Source organism: Bos indicus, chromosome 13 (assembly GCF_029378745.1).
Source record: "Bos indicus isolate NIAB-ARS_2022 breed Sahiwal x Tharparkar chromosome 13, NIAB-ARS_B.indTharparkar_mat_pri_1.0, whole genome shotgun sequence".
NCBI classification, from domain to species: domain Eukaryota; kingdom Metazoa; phylum Chordata; class Mammalia; order Artiodactyla; family Bovidae; genus Bos; species Bos indicus.
This window is the reverse complement of record NC_091772.1, coordinates 46448238-46472898: the sequence shown is the minus strand read 5'-3', so window position 1 is coordinate 46472898 and position 24661 is coordinate 46448238. Positions and strand designations below refer to the sequence as shown.

General features: G+C 42.1%; 1 protein-coding gene across 5 annotated transcripts in view; it reads right to left on the bottom strand.

The window, feature by feature from the left end:
- LARP4B (La ribonucleoprotein 4B) overlaps window positions 1-24661 on the bottom strand; it is a 90565-nt gene that overhangs the window by 40692 nt on the left and 25212 nt on the right. For 2 of the 5 annotated variants that reach the window (XM_070801125.1, XM_070801124.1), the window contains exons 2-3: window positions 17666-17800; window positions 16984-17043 (exon numbers count right to left, since the gene is read on the bottom strand). In XM_070801125.1, coding sequence (XP_070657226.1) covers window positions 16984-17043; window positions 17666-17746 — 141 coding nt within the window. In that variant the 5' untranslated portion in view covers window positions 17747-17800. Of the gene's footprint in view, window positions 1-3243; window positions 7337-16983; window positions 17044-17665; window positions 17801-24661 lie in introns of those variants that run through there. The other 3 variants (XM_019973332.2, XM_070801123.1, XM_019973331.2) reach the window with 3 other exon arrangements.

Genomic DNA, 24661 nt, shown 5'->3' with positions numbered 1-24661 from the left:
CCCAGAAAGATCATCTCTAAGGCCAGTGCACCATGATGAGCCGAGTAGGAAACAAAACATGTGGGTCAACAACCTTAAAAAAAAAAAAGAAAAAACATCATAAATTCACTCTAGCTGGGATGACTGACACTTGCAGTGAAAAAACGATTTGTGAAACTGAGGTAGAGGCTGATATGGATAAAGTTATAGAGTATCCTCTGCCCATACCTCGAGGCATGGACAATAAACATCACGCCCAGAACCAGGCACCTATGTGAGGGCTGATCTGGAGTCCTTCTAAATTTTAAGTACCAGACAGGGCAAAGAACAGGGTACCCCTTCTCCTTCAAAAATGTTTCCCTCAAGAAGCACTGAGTCTTCAAGCTCCCTTCTTATGTGACATCTAAACGTCCAGCTCATTGCTGGACTCTGCTCCTGCACGTCCACCTGTGTCTTCAACACACACTTCTGACATCCTCAGTGAGCGCCAGGCACAGCACGAGGTGGTCCGGGAACAAGGACTGCACCAAGCACAGTACAGACAACCTCCACACCTCATGGGCACCACTGCCCTCCTCAGCAGGTACACCTTTTCTCTCTGTTCTCTTTTTCTTCAAATTGAGGCCTTTATTCCTTCCTATACTAATACTCTCATAACCCACCTCTTCTGGTTACACCCAGTCTCGTTCTCCCACGTGACACACGTCAAGTTTTCCACCCACGGAACAGACCCCTGACCTCATGGACACACTATACATTCTCTAAATTCCTAACTCCAACCTGCACTTTGCATGAGGTCTTCCTCGTTTTTAGCACCACCTGCAGTTGGCTATACTGCATCACCAACACACATTTTACAGCTAACACACACAGAGTCCTGGAAACACACTGCCCACAAACAGCATCCTGAAAGCCACGCAGGCCTCGGGCTCCTCCCGCTCCGCTCGCCCATAAGGCATGTCCTGTCCTCCCCATAGGCTCCCGGCGTCCACTCTGGGCACACTCTAAGGCACACACACTCTGGGCACACTAACACCTGCAGTCCTGAGCCCAGCAGGGAGCTGCCTGAGAAACATGTGGGAGGAACCAATGTTTCGTGATGTAATAACATAAAATTCTACTTTCTACTATTTGACAACTTGTGCAAGGCTTTATGCCACAGCTGACCGGAACACTATCCGTGCACAAGTGACTACTTCTACAGTAGGCAATCAGGCATCAGGGGCTTCACACAATCTCCAGCAGCCAGTCAGGATTCAAGGGATATTCTGAGGTATGACAGGGATACAAGAACGGAGATGTGACAGCCAGCTGGGTGCCAGGCACACCCCACGCACACACCTGAGTCATGACAGCCCCATGACACAAGTAAGGAAACCAAGGCAGAGGAAGGTTAAGTAACTCACCCACAAAAATGATCCTAATTAGAAAACTGTGTTCTAATATCAAGAAAACAAAACATTTATCAAGAGCTCATTAACTTCTTGTAACTCACATGAGAAACAACTTGTACTAAACAAATACATTTCTTCAAAATGCAGCTATTTTCCTGCAGTCACAGGGACCTCCAACTGATTATCAACAATTCAAGTTTCATCTGTGTGGCTTCCTAAGTCTTATTTTTCCCCTGAAAAGTCATGGCCAAGCAATAGTTGGTAGAACTAGCAGTGAGCTGACCTTAATGGCCACATTCTGAAGCCATTCTACACAAATGACCCGTGTTACTCTTTGAAGAGTGCAGTATCCCCAAACTTTGACACTCAAAGAAACACTACCCCTCAGTGCTATGCTCCATTAACAGAAATAAATAACCTACCAACTCACACACTTTGGCCAGGAAATAAAACCATCCCACTGACAAGTTAGTGAGTAGGAACCAGAACACCGAGTATCAGAGGAGGGGGAGGCAGATGGAGAATGTAAGACAGGTGAGATATGGAAGGGAAAGAAGTGCCCATTTTCTAAAGTTTAAGTGAGCCTGGACTAGTCCTGGATTGGCACTAAGTTTAGCAATTCAGAGCAATTCAAAGACTTCACAATCATGACATCTATAACTCTGGCTTGTTACCTGTAAAACAGCATAATAGCAGCTATAATGAGATGTCTGCACAGGCACTTAGGACTGGAGTTTCGAACAAAAAGCAGTACCAGTAAGTGTAGCGTGTCAGGTGAGCACACTGTCAGGCACATGGCGCAGCTGACAGCTAACTCAGAGCAGCGCACACGCACCTCACCCTCCCGTGCAAGAGCAGGAGCCATGTGTGCTCCACCTGAGAGACAGGTGTGGACAGCTGGGGAGAGCTGTCAGCCACGTCCACTGAGGGAAGTGGTTAAGTGGTGCTCGCCTCCAGAACTACTGTAGGAATAAAACTGACTAACCTGAACGTAACTGTTTCGGGAAAAACTCCCAAATCTGAGCATGAAATAGAAAGAAAGGAGGTTAGTGGATAAATTACAGAATTTAATTTCTACTTGCTTGTTTCCAAATAATAGGCATAATATTTGAGCCACAACTATCTGTTCACTATTACTATTTCTCTTGCCTAATACAACAAAAACCACTAAAAATAAACAGATTGAATGAATGCTATTTTGCTACTACAAATATACGTGCCCAAAGGACTGCATCAAGAACAAGACTAACTTCTTGTTTCTTGAAAGTTTGCATTTATTACAGAAATTCTAGGAAGATGCTCAAACAACCTGCTTGGTGCAGGATCACATGCTGGTTTGGTTCTCCCAAACCAGTGGGGCCTGGGCAGTGAGGGTCTCAAAGCCCTGCAGGTGCTTCTGATGAGAAGAGGGAACCGACATCCTGGAGCCAGTTAAAAGCATCAAGCGTACCTCCCTGGACGACTGCCAAGCAAAAGCAGTAGAAAGCAGATTTCAACTCCTCTGTGTTCTCCAAGTGTAACCTTCTGCGTGATTTTAAACATCCAATGGGCCAAATGTTTGTTCCACTCCACAAGGAGCCAGTGGCGAGGACAGGATGGATGAAAACAGGGCAGGGCAGCCTCCACGGACAGCCACGCCTGATGACCTGTACCACAGGCACTAGTGATCCTAGCTTCAATATACTACGAGGAAACCGAATTGACACTCTGCAGTTTGGAAATGATTAAACTGCTGCTATACTAACTTCGTTTTATATCAACATTGAAACAACTAACAATTGTTTAGAATAAATCTTTGTTAATTCCAAGTTAAAAAGCAAAATGAAAGATTAGCACATCACAGCAATAAAAACTGATACAGCATACTTACTAAGTGTGCACCTGTCTCTTGCCATCCCCAAATGATAGTATCTTCTGCCACTGGTAGCTGAAAAGGAGGCTTTTCCATCCAAAACAAAGACATCTCCAGGTCCTGGGGCTTACAGTGCAGGTCCTCACTAAAGATTTGCTCATCTTCTAACGTATCTTTCGTGACTGTATCGGTCCATGGACAGCCCGCTTCAGATCTGCAACCATCTGCTGGCCCCTCAGAAAACACCTGACTTGCCAGCTCCGCCATCGGGTAGCAGGAAAGTGCACTCAGAAACTGGGGATGCTGATGCCCTGGGGGGCTCCGCAAATCCCCCTCAGACAGCTCTTCAGACATAAGCGACAGGGCAGGGTACTCACAATCTGGGACGGCCACCTCCCTGCTGTCACCTGGGACAACAGGAATTCCCTGCGGCCCGTCCACTTGGGCAGGGTAAACACCAGTCACGCAGGAGCACCCTGCACGTAAAACCCCTAACTCCACTCTTTCAGAGACCACCAAGCCCATGTCCCCTTGTAAGGCAGGTCCCTGTGCCATGGGCCTGGTACCGCTCTGGCTGAAAGGGCATGCGCATGCACCTGTCCCACACAGGCCTGCGTGGCTGGCAGTGCCGGGCCCGCCACAGCCTTCCTGCAGACGCAGTGCCTCCTCCTCTTCTCCACCCGTCCGCTCTGGTTCTTTCAGCCCTGACGCTCGCCCACCAGAGGCCTCAGGAGCGTCTCCGGCTGACTGGGAGAGAACCTGCTTTGGCAGAGGGCTGCCACCGCTGTGCACAGGGCTCACCCGCACGCCTTCCAAGTCCTGCACGCCTGGGGCCGAACTCTTGCTTACAGGTGGTGCAAGGCTGAGATCCTCATGACTGCCGTCATTCACTCGGTAGGTATCGTTCCTTCCTGTGTGAGCTGTCTCAAAGTCAGGATTCTTTGCTTCACCAGAACTGACACAAGCAAGCACACTCTGACTGGGCACTGCTGTGCGTTTCTGTGCATGTGCTTCCCAGTCAAAGGCTGTTCGGGGGTCTATCTGGACCCTCTCTGTGGCAGCTGTCCTGGCTTTCGGGGGTTCCTGCTCAGAACTCTCTGGTCTGTGAGGGTCCTTCCCTGAGCTCTTCACACACGACTCACTCTTTGTTTCACTCTCCTCTTTGGCGCAGGTGAAAACACCTGCAGAGGAAATGAGGTCACTTGCAGGCCACCTGGAGCAGAGGAGGGACTTGCTGTGTGGAGGTGCTCCCTGCGAGTCTCGGGACATCCCTGGGCCGGCTGCGGCCCGCACTGCACATACCACGTTGCGGCTCTGGGCCCAGGCCTTGCTGGCCCCGGTGTTCATCCTCAGGTCCACCTGGGCAGCAGCTCTCCACTCAGAAGCCCTCTTACCACAAGCCCCATCTTCCAAAACACTAGTGTCACCCTCATCCTGGTAAGATGGATGATCCCGAGACAGCAAAGACAAGCCGGCCTTGTCTGCATGCGGGCCGCGTCCACTTTCTACACTGCGGTCGCCCAGGCGCTGCTCCGCAAGTACCAAGGGCCTCGGGCCATCGCCTCTGTGAGGGGCTGGCTCTTGGAAATTTGCATGAGTAGGCAGAAATCTAAAGGTCCCTGAAGTAATACATCTTACTGAACTTAAACTGATTCTATCGCGACATACGGAAAGGATTCTGCAGTTTGATCTGCTAACATCTAAACTGGAACAATCACTGCCTTTCAGTGGTTTTGCAGAGTTACTCGCTCCTTCCCTTCCAGAGTTTAAACTCTGATCTGCATGAGCTGTTACAGTCCCACAATCACCACCTCTCTCAACAAGTGAAGCGCCACTGATTACAGTACTCTGTGAATCAGTCACCAGACCCGCAGGCTGTGAACTGCCACGCGATCTCCCTTCAGGGATGGTGCATGCACTCACTAGGCAGGCAGCGTCTGTGTGGATGTTTAAGGTGGGGAGTGTGCCCACATTACGGAATGCACTCCTTTCTGTGTCAGCTTCAGGGAAGCTGGCGAAGGTCTGTGCCAGCAAGGCACCAACGTCTGTGGCACAGGGTGGGTCACTGTCACTCACCAGGGCAGAGCAAGGTTGAGCTTTCTCACCAAGAGCCCACTCTCTCTCCCTTGGGAGTGGCCTGACCTGCAGGGGCAACTTTGCCCCAGGGGCCTCCAACACCCCAGGCCCACGGCCAGCACTGTCTGGCAGCTGGGCCCCTCTGTGGGCCCCCTCGGAGGTGACAGCTGGACGGCTCTGGGGAGCTGTAGCTGTTTCACACGCATGAGCACACAGCTCACCTCCATCTTCTGGGCCGTCAGGATCAACAGCACAAATACTGTAAAACCTGCTCTCTCGGGAATTCCTATACCGTTTGCAGTCACCACAAACAAGACCTCCCCCTGCCCTCTCTTCACCACTCAGATCTGAGGAATCAGCAGCACTACCAATATGAACAGTGACCAGCACCTTGTTCCCCACCTCGGAGCTTTCCCAGGTGGCTGGGCAGTGGCAGCGAGGGTGGTGGCCAAGGCCCTGGTCAGGGGGCGCCGGGGCTGGACAGCAGGGCCCCTCACCATCGGGGAGACCCCCACACGGAGGGCCCCGGGCACCTTCACCACCGTGCCCCATGGTGGTGACGTCAGGGTTCCCGTCAGCCTCACCTATGTGTCCAGATCCAGTAAAGAGCCCGGACGTGGGAGAGGAGTCCAGCAGCCACCCAGGCGCTGGGCCCTGTCTGCGTTCCAGCCTTGCCAAAACCCCAGCCCACACGCTGGCCCTGCGTCCACCACCAGGAAGCGCCTCATCTCCAAAGGCACTGAATAATGAAGATAAAGTTTTACTTATCTTGCTCTCCGGTTCCTTCTCCTCCACTGATTTCTGCAACAGGCCAATTTTTTCATTGTCATTGTCACTACTTAATTCTTTGCGGAAGCAACAACCCATGTTCAAAAGTTCAAAAACTCACATAACAATGCCTGTTGCTTTCTGAACCTCCACAAGTGCATCTCCCACTAACTTTCTATGGTTTCTGACGAGAAGCCGACACCCAGATCCCAAAAATAACACTCGCACAGCAGTCACATGTCTCTGCCACTCAAGTCCCAAATCCAAATCACAGCAGACCTGCCCAGTGGCAATCTCCTCATGCCCGACAGTCCAAACAGCAGCCAGAGTCCAAACACACACATAACACAGGAGATCTTTCTGGTATTTTTCTTAGTCTCATAAATCCAATAGAAAACTAACTAACATTATTATCCCAGCCAGAAGCAGTCACTACAGAGTTTGGCTTTTTATACCATTTCAGCATTCTCTGAATTGCATTTCACGGAATGGTGGCAACCAAAGGAGTTAACATATATCTTCTCCCCAAAGGGAAACAACAGTAAAAATGTGTTCTTTAAACTTCTTAGGTTCTTATAGTTGTCAATATTCAGTAATGATCATGCTAGGCACAAAACTGGAATGGTGTCCAGTAAGAGATGTATATTGAAGGGTTCCCTGTGAATAGCATATGCTGTCTGGGATTTGCGTTAAAACACACCTGGCCTGAAAATAAAGAAGTAAATACATACAGACGTAACACTTTCAAACACCATGTGTGCAGACGGGAGGAAAAAGAAAAAGCAAACTACAAGGGCGGGAACTGTTCATGTCAAAATTGGCACACTGAGGTTTGTTTTATTACTGTATTTCTGCAGATGTTCAGAAGTTTTGGTAAAAAAAACCAGAAAGAGCAAGAGAAACAAAGAAAGAAAATCGACACCTGCAGCCCAGTCCAGGGACCCCCCAAAAGCTCCCAAATGAAGCCCTTCTTTGAGCATGAGGAGTGCAGTTATCGTGCATCCCATGGCCCAGGAACATGAGCACCACAATGGATCTGAACTTACTTCAACATCCGTAAGCTTTGTTCTCTGAACAAGAGATTCTTTTTCTTCAGTTCAGTTCAGTCACTCAGTCGTGTACGACTCTTTGCAACCCCATGAATTGCAGCACGCCAGGCCTTCCTGTCCATCACCAACTCCAGGAGTTCACTCAAACTCATGTCCATCGAGTTGGTGCTGCCATCCAGCCATCTCATCTTCTGTCGTCCCCTTCTCCTCCTGCCCCCAATCCCTCCCAGCATCAGAGTCTTTTCAGATGAGTCAACTCTTCGCATGAGTGGCCAAAGTATTGGAGTTTCAGCTTTAGCATCAGTCCTTCTACTGAACACCCAGGACTGATTTCCTTTAGAATGGACTGGTTGGATCTCCTTGCAGTCCAAGGGACTCTCAAGAGTCTCCTCCAACACCACAGTTCAAAAGCATCAATTCTTTGGCGCTCAGCTTTCTTCACAGTCCAACTTTCATATCCATACATGACCACTGGAAAAATCATAGCCTTGACTAGATGGACGCAAAGTAATGTCTCTGCTTTTGAATATGCTATCTAGGTTGTTCATAGCTTTCCTTACAAGGAGTAAGCGTCTTTTAATTTCATGGCTGCAATCACCATCTGCAGTGATTTTGGAGCCCCCAAAATAAAGCCTGACATTGTTTCCACTGTTTCCCCACCATTCCCATGAAGTGATGGGACCAGAAGCCATGATCTTAGTTTTCTGAAAGCTGAGGTTTAAGCCAACTTTTTCACTCTCCTCTTTCACTTTCATCAAGAAGCTTTTTAGTTCCTCTTCACTTTCTGCCATAAGGGTGGTGTCATCTGCATATCTGAGGTTATTGATATTTCTCCCAGCAATCTTGATTCCAGCTTGTGCTTCATCCAGCCCAGCGTTTCTCATGATGTACTCTGCATATAAGTTAAATAAGCAGGGTGACAATCTACAGCCTTGACGTACTCCAAATAGGATTTGGAACCATGTCCAGTTCTAACTGTTGATTCCTGACCTGCATACAGGTTTCTCAAGAGGCAGGTCAGGTGGTCTGGTATGCCCATGTCTTTCAGAATCTTTCACAGTTTATTGTGATCCACAGTCAAAGGCTTTGGCATAGTCAATAAGGCAGAAATAGATGTTTTTCTGGAACTCTTTCGCTTTTTTGATGATCCAGAGGATGTTAGCAATTTGATCTCTGGTTCTTCTGCCTCTTCTAAATCCAGCTTGAACATCTGCAAGTTCATGGTTCACATATTGCTAAAGCCCAGCTTGGAGAATTTTGAGCATTACTTCACTAGCGTGTGAGATGAGTGCAATTGTGCGGTAGTTTGAGCATTCTTTGGCATTGCCTTTCTTTGGGATTAGAATGAAAACTGACCTTTTCCAGTCCTGTGGCCACTGCTGCGTTTTCCCAATTCGCTGGCATATTGAGTACAGCACTTTCACAGCATCATCTTTCAGGATTTGAAATAGCTCCACTGAAATTCCATCACCTCCACTAGCTTTGTTCGTAGTGATGCTTCTTAAGGCCCACTTGACTTCGAATTCCAGGATGTCTGGCTCTAGGTGAGTGATCACACCATCATGATTATCTGGGTCATGAAGTCTTTTTTGTACAGTTCTTCTGTGTATTCTTGACACCTCTTCTCAATATCTTCTGCTTTTTTTAAGTTCATACCATTTCTGTCCTTCATCAAGCCCATCTTTCCATGAAATGTTCCCTTAGTATCTCTAATTTTCTTGAAGAGATCTCTAGTCTTTCCCATTCTGTTGTTTTCCTCTATTTCTTTGCACTGATCGCTGAGAAAGGCTTTCTTATCTCTCCCTGTTATTCTTTGGAACTCTGCATTCTTTTGCTGACTATGATTCAAATACGACATTTTGAAAACAAAATCATTCTGTTAATTCTTTTGTGAGAGAGATTTTTCTATGTTAACCTACAAGTTATGGCTGGTGGACTTTTAACATTTTATAAAACACTGATAGTTTTTGATTAAAAAAAAAAATTTAGGAATTCTGCTTAAACATGATGATAGCAATTCAATCTGACTGTTCTACACTCTCCTCCCCCTGATTTCCAAATCTCATCTTGCTTTGTAAGGCCACCCCTCTCAACTGTGCAGAACAACTCTCTTATGCCCACATGCCGCCCACTGTTCAAGCGTCTGGGAAAGCATCCTAGCAGTAAATGCACCACTGACTCTCTCAAACTGGGGGATCTGCAGGCTCTCTCAAAGATGCAAACACAAACATAGGTTTAAGAGTGCACTGTTGCTAGGCAACAACACTTAACTGACCTAGTAAAAGTCTCTCAGTGGTATCCGATCTGCAACTCCATGGACTGTAGCCTGCCAGGCTCCTCTGTCCATGCAAGAATAGTGGCTGTTCCCTTTTCCAGGGGATCTTCCCAATCCAGGAATCAAACTGGGGTCTCCTACACTGCAGGCGGATTCTTTACCAGCTGAGCTACCAGGGAAGACCTAACCTACTGAGAAAAGAATTGAATCTAGTACATCATTTCATTCATGCCCAGGGAAGGCTAGGTGACACCAAGGTGTACACAGAAGTAAATCAATAAAAGCAGCAGGAAGTTGTTCACTTGGCACTCAGCAGTTCAAGCTGCAGAAAACTCAAAGAAATTCTTCGTAACACCATGAGCACTTGGTGAAGGAGCTTTCATTTTGGCGAAATACCACCTGCCAGACTAAAAATGAAAGTCACCAATTTGCATTATATAGGTTTAGGCAATCAAGTTTTATTTCTATAAGAATTACATACAATAAGAATTTTTCAGTAGTTCTATGCAAAGGTCCGTCTAGTCAAGGCTATGGTTTTTCCAGTGGTCATGTATGGATGTGAGAGTTGGACTGTGAAGAAAGCCGAGCGCCGAAGAATTGATGCTTTTGAACTGTGGTGTCGGACTTTAATTTTTGGGGCTCCAAAATCACTGCAGATGGTGACTGCAGCCATGAAATTAAAAGACGCTTACTCCTTGGAAGGAAAGTTATGACCAACCTAGATAGCATATTCAAAAGCAGAGACATTACTTTGCCAACAAAGGTCCGTCTACTCAAGGCTATGGTTTTCCCTGTGGTCATGTATGGTTGTGAGACTTGGACTGTGAAGAAGGCTGAGTGCCAAAGAATTGATGCTTTTGAATTGTGGTGTTGGAGAAGACTCTTGAGAGTCCCTTGGACTGCAAGGAGATCCAACCAGTCCATTCTGAAGGAGATCAGCCCTGGGATTTCTTTGGAAGGAATGATGCTAAAGCTGAAACTCCAGTACTTTGGCCGCCTCATGTGAAGAGTTGACTCATTGGAAAAGACTCTGATGCTGGGAGGGATTGGGGGCAGGAGGAGAAGGGCACGACAGAGGATGAGATGGCTGGATGGCATCACTGACTTGATGGACGTGAGTCTGAGTGAACTCCGGGAGTTGGTGATGGACAGGGAGGCCTGGCATGCTGCGATTCATGGGGTCGCAAAGAGTCGGACACGACTGAGCAACTGAACTGAACTGATGCTATTAAAAAGACAATTTTAAATCAATGACAATCTTTAAAAAGTTCTCACTTAAAAGGTTATGAAAAATGTGGGGAAGGGGAGTAAGAAAATGTACATCTTTTAGAATGTGTTTGAGCTTATATGACAATCAGTATAAAGCAAGTAGATACAGTTATGGGTTAAATACTGGAAAACCAGGGTAACCACACATCAAAAAAATACAATGGATTCACAAAAACAAAAAAAAACAAAAAAAGACTCAAGAATAATAATGAAAGAAAACCATTAACCACAAAAGGAAAAACAAAAAGAAACAAAGAAAAAATAAAAAATTAACTGCAAAACAAGGTTTAAGATGGCAATAAATACATACTAATCAATAATTACTTTAAATGCCAATGGACTAAATGTTCCAATCAAAAGACAGTGTCAGACTGGATAATACAACAAGAACCTACAGTATGCTACCTATAGGAGAGCACTTTAGGGCAAAAGACACATACAAACTGGAAATGAGATAGAAAAAGACATTTCATGCTCAGGGAAATGACAAGAAAGTGGAGTTGGCAATAGTCATATCAGACAAAACAGACTTTAAAACAAAAACCACAAAGAATGACAGAGTAGGACACATATAAAAGCATCAACACAAGAGGCAGACATAGTATTTGTTAACATACATGCACCCAATACAGGAGCACTTAATACATAAAACAAACACTACAGACATAAATGTAAAGAATGGATGGGAATATAGTAACAGTAGACTTTTAACATTCCACTGACATAAATGGATAGATCTTTCAGACAGAAAATAAGAAGGCAACAAAGATCTTGAATGACAAAACAGAACAATTAGATTTAATTGATATTTCCAGGATGTTACATCCAAAAAAACCAGAACACACGTTCTTTTAATTTAAGAGTGCACAGAACACTCTCTAGGGCACAAAACAAGCCTCAACAAACCGAATAGAACAGAAATTATTTCAAGCATCTTTCCTGACCACAAGAGCATAAAAGTAGAACATCAACCACAGAAAGAGAAAAGAGAAAAAAACAACTGCACAGACTAAACAACATGCTACTAGGAGACCACTGGGTCAACAATGAAATCAAAGACGAAATTTTAGAATTACTTCTAAACAAATGACAATGAAGACACAACCATACAAAAACTATGAGATGCAGCAAAAGCAGTTCTAAGAGGGAAGTTCATAGTGATACAAGACTTCCACAAAAAAAGAAGAAAAAAATCTCAAATAAACAACCTAATCTATCACCTAAAGAATTAGAAAAGGAACAATAAACAGAACCGAAAGCCGGAAGGTAGGAAGAAATAATAAAGATCAGAGAGGACACAGAAAATTAAGAAAAAGATCATAAAACCAAGAACTAGTTTTTTGAAAGGATAAACAAAAGTAACAAACCTCTGACCAGGCTGACCAAGAAGAAAAAAGAAATACAACTAAACAAAATAAGAAATGAAAGAGGAAAAGTAACAACCAATACCATGGAAATACAAAATACTGTTAAAGAAAATATTATGAACAGTTAGTTATACGTCAACAAAACAGCCAACTTAGAAGGTGGACACATTTCTAGAAATACATAGCCTGCTGAAACTAAGTGAAGAATTAGATAATTTGAACAGACAGATCACTAGATGTGAAATACAATCTGCAATTTAAAAATAACAATAAACTCCATGCAAACAAGAGTCCAGGCCTGGATGACTTCTCTGGGGAACTCCACCTAACATACAAGGAAGAGCTGACACCTATGCTTCTCAAACTCTTCCAAACAACTGAAAAGAAAAAGACATTCTCAGTCATCCTACAAAGCCACCATCACCTCTGAAGGACAAAAAACTTTTAAGACGGCCAAAAAATTATAGAAGGAAAAAAAGTATGAGAGTTGATTTTATTCTAAAGGGCAACTCGGTTACTTTTTAATTGAATTTTTTATTTTTGGTAACTCAGTTACCTAATCCATATAAACAATAAAATTCTTTTCTATATCATTAGGTGAAGTTATTAAGTCAAAGTCGCTCAGTCGTGTCTGACTCTTTGTGACCCCATGGACTAATATAATACAGTCCATGGAATTCTCCAGGCCAGAATACTGCAGTAGGTAGTCTTTCCCTCCTCCAGGGGATCTTCCCAACCCAGGAATTGAACTGGGGTCTCCTGCATTGCAGGCAGATTCTTTACCAGCTCAGCCACAGGGAATACAATAAAAAAAAACCTATTTGTGGATTACAAATTTAAGTCTCAGGCCCTAACCTCCCTAATTAGGACCAACTGGCACTAGTGACCCACTTCACTGCTCACTTAAATTTTTAACAGGTGGATTTTCTCTCCACAAAGCTTTACTCCTCCAGTTTTTTTCATCTCAAAATAGAACCATCATCCACTAAATTACTCAACTATCCCTGATCAATTTTTCCCTCACCCCAATCCCTACATCCAACCCATAAATTGGTGCCATTTATGGATTTCCAGGAAATCCAAAATCCATTCATTTCAAGTCTAAGCCACCATCATTTCTCACCTTACTTACCAGTTCTTTAACTTGGTTTCTTTGCTTCTATTCTTGGTGCCAAGAATACACAGAAGAACTATACAAAAAAGATCTTCATGACCCAGATAATCACAATGGGGTGATCACCCACCTAGAGCCAGACATCCTGGAATGCAGAGTCAAGTGGGCCTTAGGAAGTATCACTATGAACAAAGCTAGTGGAGGTGATGGAATTCCAGTTGAGCTATTTCAAATCCTGAAAGATGATGCTGTGAAAGTGCTGCACTCAGTATGGCAGCAAATTTAGAAAACTCAGCAGTGGCCACAGGACTGGAAAAGGTCAGTTTTCATTCCAATCCCAAAGAAAGGCAATGCCAAAGAATGTTCAAACTACAGCACAACTGCACTCATCTCACATACTAGCAAAGTAATACTCAAAACTCTCCAAGCCAGGCTTCAACACTATGTGAACCATGAATTTCCAGATGTTCAAGCTGGATTTAGAAGAGACAGAGGAACTAGAGATCAAATTGCCAACATCCACTGGATCATAGAAAAAGCAAGAGAGTTCCAGAAAAAATCTACATCTGCTTTATTGACTACACCAAAGCCTTTGACTATGTGGATCATAACAAACTGTGGAAGATTCTGAAAGAGACAGGAATACCAGACCACCTTACCTGCCTCCTAAGACGTCTCTATGCAGGTCAAGAAGCGAGTTAGAACTGGACATGGAACAACAGGCTGGTTCCAAATAGGGAAAGGAGTACGTCAAAGCTGTATACTGTCACCCTGCTTATTTAACTTATATGCAGAGTACATCATGAGAAACGCTGGGCTGGATGATGCACAAGCTGAAATCACGATTTCTGGGAGAAATATCAATCACTTCAGATATGCAGATGACACCACCCTTATGGCAGAAAGTGAAGAACTAAAAAGGCTCTTGATTAAAGTGAAAGAGGAGAGTGAAAAAGTTGGCTTAAAGCTCAACATTCAGAAAACTAACATCACGGCATTTGGTCCCATCACTTCATGGCAAATAGATGGGGAAACAGTGGAAACAGTGTCAGACTTTATTTTTGGGGGCTCCAAAATCACTGCAGATGGTGACTTCAGCCATGAAATTAAAAGACAGTTACTCCTTGGAAGGAAAGTTATGACCAATGTAGATAGCATATTAAAAAGCAGAGACATTACTTTGTGTCCATCTAGTCAAGGCTATGGTTTTTCCAGTGGTCATGTATGGATACGAAAGTTGGACTGTGAAGAAAGCTGAGCGCCAAAGAATTGATGCTTTTGAACTGTGGTGTTGGAGGAGACTCTTGAGAGTCCCTTGGACTGCAAGGAGATCCTAAAGGAAATCAGTCCTGAATATTCATTGGAAGGACTGATGCTGAAGCTGAAACTCCAAAACTTTGGCCACCTGATGTGAAAAACTGACTCACTGGAAAAGAGCCTGATGTTGGGAAAGACTGAAGGCAGGAGAAGGGGACAACAGAGGATGAGATGGTTGGATGGCATCACTGACTCGATGGACAAGAAAAAGAGTTTGAGCAAGCTCCAGGAGTTGGTGACAGACAGGGAAGCCTGGTGTGCTGCAGTCCACGAGATCATTAAGAGTCGGACACAACTGAGAGACTGAACTGAACTGATTCTTGGCTCACTACAATATATTCTACTAATACAATGAAGTGAAAGTAATCTTTTTATGTCATGTTATTCCCCACCTAAAATCCTCTATCTCTATCCCAAATTAATTTCAACCACTCAGAGACAATGCAAAACTGTTCCCTAATGCTGACAAGAGCTAGGTTTTGCTTCTGGTATTACTTTCTACTTGTTTCTCTTTCTAAAGGAAATAAAACATGCCAAAGAGGATATATCTCTTCTTGAGTCAGCTCTGAAGCTGCCCAGGCTGCCCAGGTTCAAATCCTGGACAGATGAGCAATCTTAGGGAAACTGCTAAAGCCTCTCTGCTCTCAGTTTCCTCCAGTTAAGATCACTTTTTACACTCACTGATTGGCTAGACTTGCAAACAGTTACAACTCAATAAGGGTATTATTTAGGGAAGGAGATTAGCAGGGAGCTGTATAACAAGTGCCAGCACCACGGCAAAAATGCAAACTTGCTTGTGAATTATTCAGACATTTATTTGGGTGTTCCTAAGGCCATTCTCCTCCTATTTACACTGCATGCAACACTAGGGGAAAGACTAAACCTTAAAAAAGACTGGTTCCCAAATCAGACCACTAAGCACAGACACTTTGCAGTTGCACAACTGCAGACTATGAAGGGTCAGTACTCAGAGCCACCACACCAACTCAGCTGTCCACACACAGGTGTGCCATTATAATGCCAGTTAGAAAAACGTTCAAAGCAATGTCATTTATGATAGCAGGAAAAAAAGAAAACACGTTTAATGTAACCAAAAACTGAACAGCTAAAGAAATGATGGCAAATCAACATAAAATACCACAGCGCAAGTACAAGGGTATATACAGATGAAGTCTGCTACGGGGGGAAAGCATGAGGTAAAATATGTATAAACATACTGTTTAAAACTACATAAAAATGTATGTACTCTTTAATAAGAGTTCCACTTTCTACAGAAGGCAAATCTGTTATAAAGTTTTAAAGAACACACATGTTGTGAGCCCAGATGGTCTCTTAATGATGATCCCTTCTAGTTCTAGTATTCAGTGATCCTATGAAAACCTAAAGTGTGCAAATACTCTGAAAAACTGGCGAGCAGAATACACATACTTTACAATACCAGATGTCAGAGATGTGTTCTGTGACACCAGGGTATTGCGTAGCAAAGCTGGACCAAGAACCAGCCATGTAATACTCGACCGTAAGACATAAACTCTTTACAATGACAAAAAAATCATGTGCAGGCAGCACTAGTTGCAAATCATTTCTCTACAGAAATGAATATTGAATGCTGGCTCAAGTGTTATACTTCTTTTCTAGGCAGGTCTTATCGCAATTGTTTTCCACAACATAATTTAAAAAACAAGCGAACCCCAAACCAAAACCCACCCATAGAATCCAAGTATCTAGTTTTATGCCCTAACACATGAATCAACCAAGAGGACGTGGGAGATTTGATCTAAAACAGTTTTTTAAATCTGTCAGTGATTTCTGTATAATGTTAACTCTTACATTTGACTTTCAAATGACTTAAAATATTATAAAATTCACTTAAAATCAGTGTAAGATACAGTATGCAAAAAACCTACATACATAATAATGATAAAATTCAGTAGTTTGGAGGACACCCTTCATTTTTTAAAATTCTGCCTTATTAAAAATATATCAACAATGCAATCCCCGCCTTTAACTTCTATATGAGCTGCTTATAAGTTGGGGTGTAGATGAGGCCGCTATAAATTTTGTAATATTACTTTTAAAAATTTACATTTACTTTAAAAAAGACTTAATTTTAAAATTCACTTAGAACACTGCCAACCTAAACGTGCGTGACTCCAAATGCATCTGATATATGAAAACGCAAACAGTGAAACCAATGTTCTCAGTAAAAATATGACATCTGTGCTTTAAGGAATACAGGCTGTTGAAATGTAAAGCTAATCACACACAACTAGATGATGAGTGAACCATTAACAACACTGTGATGAAGAGATGAAATTAATACACGTGGCACTCAGCTGTCTGCAGAGCTACACGCACACACCAGAAGAGAATACACAGTACTGACATATACTGTTCCCAAGCGGGTCCTCCCCCACTCTCTTTTTGGGGAACATTCACATTTTCTAATTTCTTTACAATTAATATTTATTATAATGCATTGTCTGTGAGCTTTAGTTATGATTAATCTCTGAACTGAATTACCTGACTCAAAGCTGGAATGGAACTTGACTGAGAAGTTGTCTGAGATATGGGACCATTCATCTGTAAAATTGAAAACACCAGACACACCATCACTACCATGCAAAGAAACACATTTTCAAACCATGGTAATTTAGCAAAACAAAACCCACTGAGAAAAGCACACTTATATGACAAGGAAATTTAATGAGATAGTCAAAATGATGTAAGAGCCTTGAAATTTAAAATACTTTTAAATTCTGACTGGTGTTATTCTTTGTCATTTCAACTGGAAAAATTAAGAAAACCTACTTTTCCCAACATCATTTAGAAACTTTAAATATCATTGCCTGACATGATAATAGCTTACAATAAACAAATACACTCAAAATTTAAAATCTGTATTATAATTTCTAATTAACTCTTTAAATAAATACCACTACAATGGCTATCATATTATTAAAATATTTATAAATCACTGCCTTTATCTTAGTGATTTTAAGTCCAAAGCTCTAAGTCTTAAGAACTATAATGCCTGTGTTTTCTCTATCACTTAGAAATCTGAAATTTCCTCTACTAAGTAAGCCCTAAGTATACTCAGAATTTACCCCTATATTTAAGCATAAGTGTTCTGAGTAGAGTGCAGAGCCTGTTATCACAACAGAAGAGGGTGCACGGGCCAGCGCTGGCCTGGACGCCCACTCACCAGATGCGTGCTGTCTTTCCCTTCTTGGACTCGCTGGCCCTGCGGTTCAGCCACGACCTTAGTGTCCTGATCAGAAGTCATGAGCTGTTTACTTTGTGGCTCCACTGGGAGAAGTTCAATGTTAGCCAGAGAATCCTGTAAAACGACAGACAGTAAATTGGTAACTTGAAGTGCAGAGGGTAATTTAATTCTAAAATGAAACTATTAAGCAGTTTTAAAATCCTCAAGTTTTCTAGGTCATACGTTTATCCCTCTGCAGTCTAAGTAGTTTAAAGAAATGTGCCAATAATGTCCACCTTTCACACCCAAGAAATTACATTAAAAAAAAAAGTTTCTTCATATTAATTTGCTAACTATAATATTGTAAGATTTAGAAACCAAATGTTAACATATACAAACCCACTCATGTCCAGAAATTCATTTTTTAAAAACAGAAAATTATCAAAGTACTAGAACTCCAATTTGGGACTGATGAATGCCAAATTTATGTATATATAGAACTCTGTAATACTCCTAGAGGAAAACATAGGCAGAACCCTCTGACATAAATCACAGCAACATCTTCTTGATCCATCTCCCACAATAATGTAAATAAAAACAGAAAGAAAGAAATAGGGCCGACTTAAAAGCTTTTGCTCAGCAAAGGAAACAATAAAACGAAAAGACAACCCACAGATTGAGAAAATACTTGCCAACAATGCAACCAATAAGAGATTAGTCTCCAAAATTTACAAACAGCTTAAGACACCTAACAGCATCAAAATAAACAATCCACTCAAAAAATGGGCAAAAGACCTGAAAAGACATTTCTCCAAAGATAAACAGATAAGCAACAGGCACAAGAAAAGATGCCAACATGGCTAGTTATTAGATAAACGCAAATCAAAACTACAGTGAGATATCACCCCACACCAGTCGGAATGGTTAAATACAAAAAACCCACACACAATAAATGCTGCAGAGGGTGTAGAGAGAGAGAAACCCTCCTTCACTGCTGGTGGGAATGCTAACTGGTACAGCCACTATAGAGAACAGTATGGAAGTTCCTTAAAAAACTAAGAATAGAGCTACCATATGACCCTGCAATCCCACTCTTGGGCATGTATCTGGAGAAAAACATGATTCGAAAGGTTATATGCACCCCAGTGTTCTTTATAGCCCTTTACAGTGGCCAAGACATGGAAACAACCCGAATATCCATCAACAGGGGAATGGATAAAGATGTGGTACATACATACAATGGCATGTCTGTGTGTCCATGCTAAGTAGCTTCAGTTAGGATGGACTCTTTGTGACCCTATGGATTATAGCCCTCCAGGCTCCTCTATTTATGGGATTCTCCAGGCAAGTATACTGGAGTGCGTTGCCAGGCCCTCCTTCAGAGGATCTTCCCAACCCAGGGGTTGAACCAGGGATTTTACATCTCCTGCATTGGCAGGTGGGTTCTTAACCACTGGCGCTTAATTCACTCCACGTGACACTCTCTAGGTCCCTTTATGTTGCTGCAAATGGCATTATTTCATTCTTTTAATGACTGAGTAATATATGATGGAATATTACTCAGCAATTAACAATGGAAACAGTGACAGACTTTATTTTGTTAGGCTCCAAAATCACTGCGGATGGTGACTGTAGCCATGAAATTAAAAGACACTTGCTCCTTGGAAAAAAGCAATGACAAATCTAGACAGCATATTAAAAAGCAGAGACATTACTTTGCCTACAAAGGTCCGTAGAGTCAAAGGTATGATTTTTCCAGTAGTCATGCATGGATGAGAGAGATGGACAATGAAAAAGGTTGGGCATCAAGGAATTGATGTTTTCAAACCATGAAAACATCATGGGACTGGAGAAGACTTTTGAGAATCCCTTGGACAGCAAGGAGATCAAACCAGTCAATCCTAAAGGAAATCAACCCTGAATATTTATTGAAAGGACTGATGATGAAGCTGAAACTCCAATACTTTGGCCACCTGATGCAAAGAGCCAACTTACTGGAAAATACCCTGATGCTGGGAAAGACTGAAGGCAGGAGAAAAGGGACAACAGAAGATGAGATGGTTGCAAGGCATCACCAACTCAATTGACATGAGTTTGAGCAAACTCCGGGAGATGGTGAAAGACAGGGAAACCTAGCATGCTACAGTCCATGGGGTCGCAAAGAGCTGGACACGACTGAGCGACTGAACAACAATTAAAAAGAATGAAATAATGCTATTTGCAGCAACATGCAGGGACTGACAGAGTATCACACTGAGTGAAGACAGAGAGAGAGAGAGAAGGAGAAATTATATACATCCCCTGTATGTGGAATCTAAAAAGAAATGATACAAAAGAACTTGCTTCAAAACACAGAGAGACTCACAGAAAACTAACTTATGGTTGCTAGGCGTGGAACGGCTAGTTATGGACTTTGGGATGGACATGTATGTACTGCTTCATTTAAAATGGATAACCAACAAGCACCTACTGTGTAATATGTGGAACTCTGTTCAATGTTATGTGCCAACTCGGATAGAAAGAAGGTTTGGGGGAAATGGATACATGTATATGTTTGGCTGAGTCCCTTTGCTGTTCAGCTGCAACTACACAACATTGTTAATCAGCTATACCCCAATACAAAATAAAAAGTTCAAAGTTTTGGAAAAAATAAAAGAAATTCATTTTTTAAGAACAGAAAATTACCGAATTAATAGAACTCTAATTTGGGACTGATGAATCCCAAATTTATGCATATACAGTTTTTGACCAGCCCATTTCATTTTCTTCTAGGAAAGCAGTAGTCTGGAGAAATAAACAAGTTTGTTTTAAAGGAATCCCTTCACAGTCTTGAAGCAAAGAAACCAAAAGCAATATGAACACAGGGCAAAGCATGCCAAGCAGCCTGCATACAGCTTTTGCTTGGCTCAACAGGTGGACACTGAACTTCATGTAATTTTCCCAAACGGATCATGAAGTAACACTGGCTTAGAAGGGATATCAGTTAATCATGATTTTGTATTACGAGTGTCAGAACCACGGTTCTCAGACATCCAGGTGTGACTTAAGCGTTCCCTCTCTTCACTGTAAGCTATGACTCCTCACAAGATAAAGTTGATTTAACACAGATTTTTCAAGCTCTTCTAAAAACACACAGCATCCAAGTGGCAGATAAATTTAAAAGCTGTTTTTGTCACTAGGTAAACCATGTAGGTTTTTAAGTTTCTATGATGGCACTTTCTATTCTCAATAACCTGCTTATGATAAATTCTCAAAACCCTTTATAATGAAATAATCTGATGATCAAAGGTAAACTAGTCCTACTGTTAAATGTATCAGCAACCACAGAAGCACAGAATCACTGAAACGCTGTACGATAGACTTGGAAATGTAAACTACTAACAGAGGAGAAAGGCCTGAAACAAATCAGTTTCAGAGATCCATGTTTTCCACAATGCAGAATGAATGACAAATATGTTAAACTGTAATCACCTGCAATGTGTTAAATTGTAAAATCCAGAAAATATGATGGTACCTGCACTGACAGTCACAGCAGGGAGGTGCAGATGCTTTTTTACACTATTAACTTGAGTATTAAAATTCTCGAAGGGGGGAAAAAAATGTCTGGCTGAAAACAAGATACAAAGAGAAAAAAATCAACTGCAAGAGTCCTTTATTATATATACTACCTATATTTTTTTCAGTCGGTCACAAATTACGCCCCTTGTGACTGAAACAGCACACCACAGATAGGAAGTAGTCCTGCACAACAAACCCAGGATGTGATCTTACTGCAACCTTGCAGCAAACACAAGCACACAGGAAGGCCTAGGGGCTCTGCGAAGCTGGACCAGGAGCCTGGCTTCAATACAAACAAGGACAAGATACACATACAGTCCCAACTGTGGCTTTGTTTATATGGCTTTATCTGTTATGTTTAATAATGATAATAAATAAAATGAGACCCTAGCTTTTAGGGATGCATACTGAAATACTTCCAGGGGAGATAATGTGATGGGGGGCAGAGACATGGGGGCTCACAGGTGCTCTTCCCGGGAGAGGAGAAGGAGGGGTCATGATATGATCCTGTCTACTTCTGTATTTCTGCAACAGTGTATAAGCCAAGGATGAAAAGGCAGCCATGGCAGCAGCTTAGTACAACAGTGGTTCTGCTCTGACCTGGGCAACCCATATGAACAAGCAATCATACACCCTGTCTCTAAATTACCAACCTGACACATGCATTTTTTTAAAAAAACCCAACAATTGCTGAAGTTGCCAAGTGGTGTTATACTGAGTAAACTACAAAGCACTGAAATTATAGACTTTATTATCAAATATCTCAATCTAAAATAAGACTTAAAGAATACTGACAACTCCAATAAAACACAAAATAATTTTTTCATTACTTGTTTAAGAAACCAAAACTATTTTAAGACTTACAGCTATATAACCTATTGCTTCTTGGCATAAAGCAGGTCTCAAGGCTGTGAAGAGAAAAAGGCAAAGGGGGAAGAGATCTACTTTCAAAGCAAACTGTTTCTTGGCGTAAGATCTGGTAACAGGACAACCTAAAGGTGTTCAGAGGCAACTTTCACAAAAACTTAATGAGCCAAACAAAAGGGATCATCTTCCTGATTTGATTTAATTTTCTATTTACATGAAAAAACAAAGACATGAAATCAGAGGCCCCTCCCCCCCAACCAAGTGGTCTCTAGGCTAGCAGACTGTTAATTCCATCTGTCAAAGCTCCACCTCAGAAAGTTTTACTAACCTTATCAACTACTTGGGAGCGTATAGTTCTCTTAGTTCTGTTTCTAAACAATTCTTTTCACACATACCCGAAATGTTTGTTTTATAAGTAAAAACTTATTTAGGTCTTCTTGGACACTCAAGACAATCCTTAAAAAAATATAAATCAATCTCAAACCTAACTATTTATCAAGCTGGTGGCATAAATATCCAAAGAAGAGTTATTCTAAGTGACATTAAAAGAGAGTATTCACACACAAAATCCTGAAAACTCACAAGAAAATCTTAAAATGCACTCAGGAGGCTTGTTCTTTGGGGCAAATATTGGTATTATTTTGAAGCTATTTTATGTATTATACACACACATACACAAACTGTAATATAATAAGAAAAATAAGAATTACATTAAGTACTAAGACTTTCAACGTAAAAGGAAACACAAACATAAAATCAAACAAGCTAGGTAAAATCCACAGAATCATTTTATATTTACTGTAAATGTAACTTTTAAAATTACAGTTGGCCCTTGAACAAGGGGGTTTTTGAGGCACATGTGGGTCCACTTATATGCAGATTTTTTTCTTTTCAATAAAATGGATATGACCTGTGGTTGGCTGAATACAAAATGCAGAACCAGGGATACCCAGGTACAGAACCCTGGGCAGGGAGGGCTGCGTGTCAAATCACAAGTGGCTCTTCGACTGTTGGGGGTCAGCACCTCTAGCCCCTGTGGTGTTCAAGCTCAGCTGTATAGATTTTCTTCAGCTTTCGCTATTTGTTCTACTAACATCCCCATCCTATGCCAGGTCCTACTCTCAGATCCCACACTGCACTGAGCTGTCACTTCTCTCCAGTCTCCTCCGACCTGTGACAGCTCCTCAGTCAGCCACATTTGTGCGGAATGTTGCTCAGTTTGAGATGAACCTGGGACACTGTATCGCGACAGCAAGGAAGCTCTCTAAGACCCCTGTGCTGCCGTCACAGAAGCAACAGGAAAGGAAGAGAGGGGCTCCTGATGGCCAAAGACAGAGAATGCGAGAGGCACAAAGAATGAATGGAAACAAACGTACAAAAATCCACAGTGGTTACAGGTCACCACTACACCAGTGACCAGTGGAGGCTATTAAGACACCAACACCTTTTTCTGAAGATTGCTCCAGGGAAACAAGCCATCAGCCTGCCCTTGCTGAATGAGTATTTAGCACAACTAAAGACCAGGGCATGCGGTTCACTACACAGGAGTCACAACTAAAAACAGGGTGGATGACAGAATCTGGAAATCAAGTTGCGATCGCTAATGAAATGATCGCTGATATCTGCTAGAAAGGAGGGAAAGAGCTGACGGGGAGCTCAGAGGGACTGAAGCCACTTTTCAACCTGATGACTAACATGCAACAAGTGGGGATTACACTCTTAACAGGATGAAGAGCATCAGGTCAATGAAATATTCTTGCCAAAACAGAACCTGTGTTTAACCAAACTTCCAGACCCCACTCCCAATTTAAAGAAAACCCTGGGAACAGTATGCGTTAAACAACACCAACGAATGTTACAAGCTAACCCCAAAATGTGGGGCATACTACAGACAGATGCCCCATTTCTACAGCAAACCTGAGACGTGGGGAAAAAAAAGGGGAGATTTTTATTGCTACAAAATGGAAAAGCTTTAACCAAAATAACCTTATGTATGAGAAATGTATCTGGACCCAGATGCAAATAAATTAAATTAAAACGTATTTTTGACAGGAAAAATTGAATGTTGCGTGGGTGATCAAAGGTATTACAGAATGATTAATAATTTTGTTGAGTGCAATGAAGGTGCTTTGGCTTTTATTTTTAAATGTCTCATCTTTAAAAGATATAAACTAAAAGACTACAGATGAAATTACACATCTGGAATTTGGACATAATTAGCTTTGGAATACGCTAATAACTTTTTTGTGAGTGTTAAGGAAAGAGAAGAAACAAAAATACAAGAATGCAGCAAGCTGATGGAAGCTAAACTGAGGTAATGGGTACCATACATGGAGGACTGCTGCAATATCCTCCTTCTTCTAAGGTTAAAGTCCATAATAAAAGCTAACAAGACTCATCTAACTAGGATACAGTATCAACACACACCCAAAACTCCCCATACTTACGTCTATTTAAAATATGTACTAATGAAACAATTCAACAATATGTAAACCATTTTATAATAATACTCATGGCAGCTTTAGTCAAAAAGGGGAAATAAACACTGAACTATAGAAAAGCAAAAAATAA